Source organism: Pinus tabuliformis, chromosome 1_2, assembly GCF_031772625.1.
Source record: "Pinus tabuliformis cultivar Carrire ecotype Pingquan chromosome 1_2, CPIR1, whole genome shotgun sequence".
NCBI lineage: Eukaryota > Viridiplantae > Streptophyta > Pinopsida > Pinales > Pinaceae > Pinus > Pinus tabuliformis.
This window is the reverse complement of record NC_142298.1, coordinates 67,160,713-67,170,907: the sequence shown is the minus strand read 5'-3', so window position 1 is coordinate 67,170,907 and position 10,195 is coordinate 67,160,713. Positions and strand designations below refer to the sequence as shown.

Sequence of the window (10,195 nt, the reverse complement as noted above, 5' to 3'; positions counted from 1 at the left end):
CATGTATTGTCATCATGTGAACTCCTGCTACTATACTCCAACTCAACTCCACCATGCACCTGTGCACTTGGCCGCCCCATGGCTCGAACTAGTTGGAGGGCCAGTCCAACCATCATCTAAATCCATGAGAATGAACCTCCCCATGCCATCCTTGATTATTTCTCCAACATTCTGTTACATTTTCAACTTGATCAAGAAATATCTCATCAATCCAATTCTTTATGTGCCACATCCAAGTCCATGAAGAAATATTCATCTCATCTGTGATGTGTTTCCCATCAATCTTGTCAAAGGGGTAAGTCTACACCTGCCTCATCATCTCTTCCATGTGTTGCCCATGTTTATAGACCAACAACCTCCATGTCCATGAAAAATTCTTAAGTCTCAACAACTCAACCCATGCCTAAGTACTCCCATCAAGGTACTCCATCATTGCAACTTCATCCAACTCCAAGATCTCTCACCTCTATCACATCCATCAAGTCACTCCTCACGAACATATCCCATACTATGTCCAAGGTATGTGTCCCATATCGCATCAAAGTCAAGTGTCAAAGTGATCTCAACTCCTCAATGAACTAAATACTCAGACCACCCTAATATGAGGTATTCATCGACTGCAACTCTCTCAAGTCATCTTAAGATCCTATGAACCATCTCCATCCAACACTTAGACAAACACACTTGTCTCAGTCACAAGTGGCATCACAAGTTGCCTCTTCCCTCTCCATTGTACAAACACTCTCATAGGTTTCCCATGTCTTCCTTCAAAAATGACCATGGCCTTGTTGTTTGAATGTCCCCAACATCTTCATCGATCCATCTGCAAAATGTCCTCATGTCACATTTTCAACTCCATCCACACAAAATCCTAACCTTGACACTTCTCCTTAATTCCAACGTAAAACATCTCTACAAGTGCTCTCGCTTGATGCCTTTGCACAAATTTTGCCATGTGTCCTTCTCTCCAACTTGATGCCCATGACTTTAGTTGTCCAACTCATCCAATTTAGCAGACCCAATGCAACATTAGTCGTCACATCCCTGGCTTCGTTCAGGTTGGTGCCCTCAGCCTCCCTACCCTCATATCGCATCATAGGTCCCTTCCTTCATCCCTATCTCCCCCACTAAAGGTTCACCCAAGACTACTTCTTCGCCTCAAAGAAACTACAATGAAGAAATCCACCCAAATCATGCGTACCATATCACCTTCACTTTAGGTCGGTGTGACCTTCCTTCATTCTTTCCATGATTCATGCCAGGAACTTAGCTAATTCTTCACTTGGATAAGCATGACTCATTCATCGCAAAGTTCATCATGTTCCACCCTTTGTCATGGGTATCCGCACCTTTTGCTCTAAGGTCGCATATTACCCCAACAGGTCCTATAACAATCAATGTTCCTTACTTCCCAACTGTACAAGGTCTCACCCTAATCATCCATGAAAGTTTTCTCCATCACATTGACAAACAAACACTTCCTTTGCCCATTTCTCCATATGGCCCATCTTTCAAAGAATCTAATGAAACATGAGTTACAACGATACTTAAATTTCGATGAGGTTTCTCCATGTGAGTGCCTCATTCTTTCAATGGCTACATTGTGCATGAACCTAGTTCAACTTGGGCAAGTAATGTTGTCCCAATTTCTTCCTCTTCTAGTAGCACTTCTACAACACATTCTTCTTCACAAATCACAACTTCTTCCTCTTCATCACAATTGGTAGCTTCATCCTACTCCATTGTCCGACCGAGTTGAAGAAGCTCTTAACTTTATTCTCCCTTTTCTCTTTTTTTCATGCATTCCAACCTATACAAGGTCTACAAGAGTCTCCCATGGAACTTTAGCCAACTTTCCATCGTTTATTGTTCAGCTCGGCCCTAGCTTGTTGCCTTGCCCCTGCCAAACTATGTTGCACTACGACCAACTTCTAAGGATAACTCGGTCCTGTGTAAACCAATCTCTGATACCACCTGTCATGACACCATGTTAGTGGAGACTCTAAGTCCACCATGGGCACAGCGCATCACTGACCAACTCTTTCATTTCACCACTACTAAAGCTCTCAAACTATGTCTTACCAACACTTAGTTTATTTTTCTACTCAAGTGTTCTTCAATTATGCAATGAAATAACATTTACTCAAGTTAAATTATCTTCATTAACATTTACTTCATAACATGTGTGATCCAATAAACAACCATACACACGATTATGAAGGGAGGGGAAAACTCCCAAAATAAATCTACCCGAACTGTCAAAATATAATATAAGTGTAATTTACAGTCTTAGAATGATGTGGTAGTTTCTTGGTCGCACCAACAACTCGTCCGCAAATTTTTTTGCAAAATGTGTAGCTTTCACCTCCACTACCGACCTTGCCATGCACTCTTGCCCACATTGCCAAGATGCACCACTTCTTCCCACACTGCATGTCAACCATGTGAAGAACCTGTTTGAACTGCCTAGGAACACCAAGTTTGAGCTGTAAAAATATATGTTTAGAAATTTACAGTGCCCGCCCTCAGCAGGTGCATGGCCCAGCCTCTACTTGTTACACACGGTTGTCCTCACACTCCCTGTGGTGCCCTAGCATGCCCTTCAACACCCTACAACTTCTGATTGTTTCGTTCACCGTTTTCCTCTGCACTGCACCGTGAACATGTGTGAACTTGCTTGATGAATGGATGATTTGTTGATGCCTTGGATGAGTTTCCCCACTTTTTATTTATACGCGTTCAACGTTCACCATTTCACCAACAGACGCATCCGTTCTCCACTTGATCAGACTTGAACAACCTTATCTTTGGCCGACTTGAACATATTTTCCCTGGCATGCCTTGCGGTGCCCTAGGGCGACCTAACATGGATTGGGCGTGCACCCTACCTGTCCATATGCCATACGTCGGTAGCAATTCTTCCGCACGTCACACCCACGTCTGCTACCTTCTTGACCGACTGTTACACATCGCATGTCACCTCTACACGTTATACGGGTGGGTGTCTGCCATTATGGCATGCCATCCATTATGCCTATTACACATCCTTCAGTTAAACATGTTCGGGTGCGTGCCCTCCTAACTTGCCCTCCATATGCATTCGGGCACTTATCATTTATCATTTAGGTCGCCCTTGACTTGTTGTCTTGCCCCTGCCAAACTATGTAGCACTGCGACTGACTTCTCAAGCTAGCTTGGTCCTACCTAAACTAATCTCTGAGACCACTAGTCACGGCCCCACGCTAGTGGTGACTCTAAGTCCACCATAGGCGTGGTGCAACACCACCCAACTATACACAATATTCATTAACATTTACATCATGAAATGTGCGATCCAATATACATCAATAAACAACTATACACAATATTATGAAGGGAGAGGCCAACTCCCCAACTAAATCTTCCCCAACTGTCAAAATATAATATAAGTGTAATTTACAATTTTACAATGATGTGGCACTTCTTTCGCACGTTGCACTTGCATCTGTTATCGCCTTGACCGACTACTACACGTCACACGTCACTTCTACATGCTTTACGAGCAAGTGCCCGCTGTTATGGTGTATCCTCCATTATGCTTGTCGCACATCCCTCAGTTAAACGCGTTCGGGCACATGCCCTCCTGACTCACCCTCCATATGCATTCGATGCTTGCTAACTCGAGGCCTTGATACCCATGGTCACAATACAAACTATACAGGAATGGAGGCACCGGTTCCAATACTAGAGCAAAAATCCCGACACTGTGGGATTTACTATGGTTTGCAAAGAGGCTAACTTGATCACATCTTCATTATGGAGACTCAAAGGCTCTCATTGAAGGCATACTAGGCAAGACCAACTTCACGCCCCCTAATCTTTGCTTCTGGTTGGATCATATAAAAATATTAAAACAATCATTCGAGTCCATTTATTTCCAACATATCTTTTGGGAATCAAATTCCAACATATCTTTTGGGAATCAAACATTGTGGTGGATGGTCTCTCTAAATAGGGACTTAGGGACTTTGTGCAACTATGTGCGTCCTTAGATATAACTATTTTGTGGATAGTATTACCACGAAGGAGGGTTGTTTTCCTCTCATTTAATGAGGCCTCTTAGTTATTATTATATTAACATTTGAGAATGTTTTGAAATTTTGTTAATTTCTGCATTATAAAATTAAAAATGGCCTATGTGAGACCATATAGACAATTTGTTTTTGGTTTCATATTGAAGGGGACTCTATTTTCTAATGGATTTTATATTTTAATATAAAACGAATTGTTTTTCCCAAAAAATACTCTTTGAAAAGAAATAGATAAAAGCAAGAAGCATAAAAGAAAATGGAAGGTAAAAGTGAGATTGGAAATTTTCCTTTTTTGAACTTCACTCTTGTTTTCAAAGGCCCACCACAAAAGATGAAAGGAGAGAATTTTATGAGTTATTGCTTTTCATTTATGAAAGAATTATTAATAAACAAGTTTTGAATATAGATTTTATAAATGTGTATCAATATGTAGGAAGGATTTTACCTATATAAGATTTCAAATTAGAGAAAGGTATTAAATGTAAATTCTGAAAAAATGAGAAGTTTTTAATAAAAAGATAAATATTAGATTTTATTTTGGATAATTTTTGTTTATAAAGTTAATATATTATTCAAAATTACTAAAAATTTATTCAAAATTCAAAAAAAATGAAAAAAAAAAAAATGAAATGAAACTTAATAGCTATGGAACTTTCACATAACTACCAAAAAAACAAAAAGAATGGTGGACAATAGGTTTTAGTGCAGCTAATACAAATTGGATTCTCAACTACTGCATAATACGAAAGTGATACGTCCGGGAAGAGCCAAAAAATTAGGTAATTTCATTCAAGCAGAAAAAACAAAACTGAAATCACGAGATTAAAATTTTACGCAAAGTTGTTGTCACTTCGGGCATTGGGCTGCGAGTTGAGTTATTCGATGACCCGCTGTACCTCATTGTCCATGTCGCCAAAATAGTGACAGTAGTGGTGTCAAGCACAGGCTCCTGCTATAAGACAGAGTTAGAGGTGCGAGAAGCGTGGTATGGGTATAAAGGGCAATCCATCACTGCAGTGTCGTGGAGAATGCTGCCCATTTCCGCTAAAGATGGTAGTGCCTCTGCCTGTTCGTATCGAAAAACCCTTCTCTGTTTTCTTTATTTTCTTCATCATCCCCTTCGCGTGGGCAGCGCCTGTTGCCAAAACACGTCGTCACCTTTAAAGCTTACGGGTTATTGGGATTCCGGCGTTGGACCTAATTGGATTTTGACGAACGCCTTAGGGTTTCTTTTGCTTTTTATTTTATTTTAACAGAAGTATTGTTGTCGTACTGTAAATGTTTGTGGATTTGTACAGGAGAACGTATGTTTGGTACCGGTCATTTTCCTATTCAAATTTAAAAAATGGAGTTCAATGATAAACCTAAGTATCTAAATAAAAATAGAAAAACCAATGTATCAGACGACTTTTTGTATTTTACGGGAAGCACAGAAGTCACTTTCAGGTAACAATAATTCGATGTGAACTATAGTCAGGGAATGCTGGTTGGGGTTTCGCCATGATTTAAGTTTGGTCTTTGTTATGGTAATTGATTATATATATATATATATATATATATATATATATATATATATTGAAAAACTGTTTATAAAAATCTACATCAAAAATCTACATCATCATTTGCATAAGATGTTTTTTTTTTTTGGTAAATAACGGTGAAATTCTATAGGTAGTCCCTTATATTAAATCAGTAATAAAACTAACCCTTCCAATCAAGAAAAACACGAAACCTTACACAAAATATGAGAAAAAAAATAAAAGTAAAATCATGATATTTACCATATCAATAATAACACAAAACAACCTCTTTCCCTCAAAAAAAACCTAAGTCTCAAAATACTTGTTTTATTTTGGTAGGTAAGCAACCACAAGGGATTTGACCCAGTGACCTATCACAAGGAGTGCCTTTGCACTCATTCACCGTCAATCCAAATCCCCATGAGCAACAATAAAATACTTGTTCAAATCACAATCTCTTAACAATTAAATGCTTTTCAGAGGTATATATCAGAGAGTTATATATCCGATAGATTTTAGTAAAAAAATTTAAGCATAAATAAAATTATAACATATTCTTAAAAATGTGTTTTAAACAAATTTATTATTAAAATTATCTATTAATTTAATGAAAATCTGAATTATTGTTCATGGAGTATTTTATAGACTATGATTTGGTGCAAATTTAAGGCACTCCTATTTTAGATTTATTATAATATGTATTAATTCAATGAGAATCCTAATTATTGTCCATGGAAATTATCTTGTGTAATTTTAAGGCACTCTTATTTTAGATGTTAAGTCAATAGTTTAAGGGTAGCCACACCAATTGCTAACTTACAAAAAAAAAAAAGCCAAAAATATTTATCTTCATAAATTCCAATCATAAATTACCATTTAAAAGAATTTATTATCACAAAACGATTGACATTGTTTTTATTTTCCATTTGAACAATAAATAACGTTCATTTTTAGTATAAATTATAAGATTCTTTTCTTTAATATACAATATTGTGATAATTTTTTCTACGTAATAAGAAAACTTATCATAACTCAGTTAACAAAGCAATAATAAAAACATAACCAACTGCAATGCAAGCAGCCTCATTACACAAACTTCATATTTAATAATTAATTTTATTATTAATATTTAATTTTTAATTAATTTTATTAATCTTAATAAATTCAATTAAATAAATTTAATTTTTTCATTTTACTCAATTGAAATTACGTCATAATTCACTCTAAATCTTAAACTATTATATTTATTAAAATAAAATAAACTAATTTTATAACAATCAAGCCATCTTTAAAATCACAAATCTAATAAAGTTTTAACAACTTATAACATGATCTAAATATTTTTTATAATAAAACAATCCCTTTAAAAACTTTATCAAATTCTAAATCAGCCGATCATGAAAATGTCAGTTCATTCTAAATCAATAAAAGCTCAAACTTTTTTCCTTCACAGATTTCAATAACTCATAAAATTATCATAAATAACTCATAGAGTTATTATTAAAATGAACTTTTGTCACAAGATTATTAGTATTATTAATTATCATTAAAAAAAACTTTTATAACAAGATTAATAGTATTATTTTTATTTTTACATATTAACCATAAATAATTTACAATTTTATTATAAATTAAAAAAAAATAAAATATATTAAATATAATTTATTTTATATATAATAGATCATGATAAAAAGTTATTAGCACATGTATACTCATCATTATTATTGGAAGAAAACCAAACCACCTCAATTTATTAATTGAAAACCATGGCACCTAAACTTACTAGTTGGTGGTTAGTAAGAGGCTCCCACCAAAGACATCTGCATCTAAATCTTGAAGAATTTAATTACATCTCAGTCTTAAGCATTTCCTTCAAATAAAAAAAAATAATTATTAACCCAGCAAAAAGCAATTTTATTAGTAACAGTTTTAGTTTTATTACTAAAATCTAACTTTTATAGATTCCTGCAGCTTTGATGCTTTGAGACGTGATTAGACAGCACTATGTCCTCCAACATGCACCTAACGAACTAAAAATAGAAAACAGGGCGTTCCCATTGGCCGATACTAATACTGTCCAAACCCTATGTATAGGCGACGCGGGGAAGTAGGCTCCAAGCTGTGAATTGATCTCACTCATCGTCCTGCCCCACGCGATTCCGTTGAACTTTACCTCCGCTCACTTTGCTTGATCGCACGATATCTTCACTGGCATCTACTAACGATGACGCTGTTTGCTCTTCGTGGCCATCCACGTGGCGTTTCTCAGCCCCTGATAGCGACAGGACTTTCCTGTAATTCTAAATATCTGGCTGCTTCTCATCATTTGGAAATCGGCTTTCATCATTTGAAAACAGCTCAACCTCCAGTAGTTTTTCACTTTCCCTATAAAATCTGCCCACCTCTGTTCCAACACACGTCTTCCAACAGGTCTTGAGATCGATCCCTTCCGCTCATTCCAAACGCTCTCCAGAATACTTTCAAGTTTGTGCTCTAAAATGGGCGCGCTTGAATACGTATCAGAATTCTTCAGAAGTTACAGGAAACGCAACAAGCGTAAACAGCTGCAGGTATACTACATTCCCCCTCCTATAAATCTGAACTAAAATAGGCATTGGGCATCTGCTAGTTCTCTTCTGCCAGCTGACCATCGTTTAAATTCTGGACTAGTGCAGACTGTAGAGGTGAAAGTTCGCATGGATTGTGAGGGCTGTGAGAGGAAAGTGAAAAATTCAGTCTCTTCCATGAAAGGTGAGCATTGAGGTTTAATTTACTTATTTTTGTATAGAAACTAAGCCATTACAACAATATTAATATATAATTAGTATTCATTAATGTATATATATAAGAATGTCATTGCAATAATAATCATCACTATAGTATATCATGTAGTTTCAAAGTCATTGCCACAAAATTCATTAAGATAGTATATCATATAGTTTCATCAAAATAATACAATATATAGTTAGGATCTATAAATAATAAGAACAATATTCATCAGCCATATAATTAAGATTCCTTAATTAATATTGTGTGCAGGAGTAAGATCTGTCACCGTGAACAGAAATCAGCAGAAGTTGACAGTAACTGGATACGTGGATGCTAACAAAGTACTGAAGAATGTGAAGGGCACAGGGAAACGCGCAGAGTTTTGGCCTTATGTGCCTTATAATCTGGTCTACTATCCCTACAGTTCTCAGGCCTACGACAAGAAGGCTCCTTCCGGCTATGTTCGGAACGTGGAGACTGCATATCCAACCCCAAATCGCACAGACGAGAAATACACGTCACTATTCAGCGACGACAATCCGAATGCCTGCACCATTATGTAAAAATCTATGTTTCTAGCTTATTTTTAATGGGTTCCATTCTTCTGTAATCGATAGCATCTGGCCTCTTCTCAATCTTTCATTATTAGACTCTTCTAGCGGCATATTATCTCTCTGCTCTTTTGCTTTCTTGGGCTGCAGAAAAGAAGTAGAGCAGATTCTACTGAAGTTCCTTTTCAATGTTGGGAAACTAGGATTTATCTGGCTGTATCTACGGTGCAAAAAAATATCATACGTAGACCAGAAGTCATGCAAGAAACACACAATTCACCACTTTCTTGACAGTCAGATTTTGGGAATATTTCTTGAATCTGCATTTACATCAGGATGCAAAGCAATGCAGACAGAAATTACTAGCTAATAATTAGCTTTCTTGTTTCAGAGAAATGCAAACCTGAGCGCTCTTAATAAAATCTAGTTTTGGAGAAATGTAAACAGAGAGCGTTCTTAGTAAAATCTAGTTTCAGAGAAATGTAAACCATGAGTATTCTTAATAAAATATAGGGTTCATGTCAAATGTCCATTCCATTGCACGAGTATCAGAGATTTTCATTTTCATTTTTATTAAAGTAGTGGAAACCATACATCATGCGAATTGTTTTCAGGTTAGTTGGGACATTGATGGTTGTTCAATTATTTGCATTGACATTAACAATTGATTGAAGTGAAAAAACGGTGGGCACTCACTCAGGTGGGGAAGGTGGACTGGGCTTGTCACCAACTCGAGAGGTCGAAAGATCAACTTAAAAGTTCGTCTGGAAATTGAATTGGGGAGGACCATGCTTCTAGAAAATGGTAGCAGCATAATATCGATTCCTCACTTCGACTCAAAGTTAAGTAATGAAATTATTCATTAATGATTAATATATATGCTAGGGGATAAATGTGGAAGGCTAAATATTGAAGGCTAAGAAGCCTACCAATCTCAATCATGACAATTCCACTTGTTTGATATATAAGGCAATTTCACCTTTTCTCCATAAAACAATCAAAGCTTTTGATGATGATTCCACTTGTTTGAAATATGAGGCAAGCTTTGAAAGAAGAAAATCATAAGGGAAAGAGATTCCTCACATAATCATTCATGAGAAGCAAAAGAACCGAAGTTGAAAAGATGCTCAGGGAACAGTTAGGTGGGAGAGAGTTTTCATATCATCATTTTCAGCATGAAGTATAACTGTGTCAGTAATATATAAGGCAGGTGTGTAAATAGAAGAATCAAAGTATTTGAAGCTGCTAATGGAATAACTATAAGTGCAATGAACGTAGTTAGGAA

General features: G+C 36.3%; 1 protein-coding gene across 1 annotated transcript; it reads left to right on the top strand.

The window, feature by feature from the left end:
* Positions 1-7,943: 7,943 nt before the first annotated feature.
* Positions 7,944-9,412, top strand: LOC149204446 (heavy metal-associated isoprenylated plant protein 23-like). Its single transcript, XM_089393292.1, has 3 exons — positions 7,944-8,160; positions 8,266-8,341; positions 8,630-9,412. The coding sequence occupies exons 1-3, from the start codon at positions 8,089-8,091 to the stop codon at positions 8,920-8,922; spliced, it is 441 nt and encodes a 146-aa protein (XP_089249418.1). The 5' UTR covers positions 7,944-8,088; the 3' UTR covers positions 8,923-9,412.
* Positions 9,413-10,195: the final 783 nt, after the last annotated feature.

Excerpts from the sequence above, each read along its gene's own strand:
- LOC149204446 (XM_089393292.1), top strand. The coding sequence starts at position 8,089 with ATGGGCGCGCTTGAATACGTATCAGAATTCTTCAGAAGTTACAGGAAA. Across the intron at positions 8,161-8,265 it reads ACAAGCGTAAACAGCTGCAG|ACTGTAGAGGTGAAAGTTCG; the intron begins GTATACTACATT and ends GGACTAGTGCAG. Across the intron at positions 8,342-8,629 it reads TTCAGTCTCTTCCATGAAAG|GAGTAAGATCTGTCACCGTG; the intron begins GTGAGCATTGAG and ends TATTGTGTGCAG.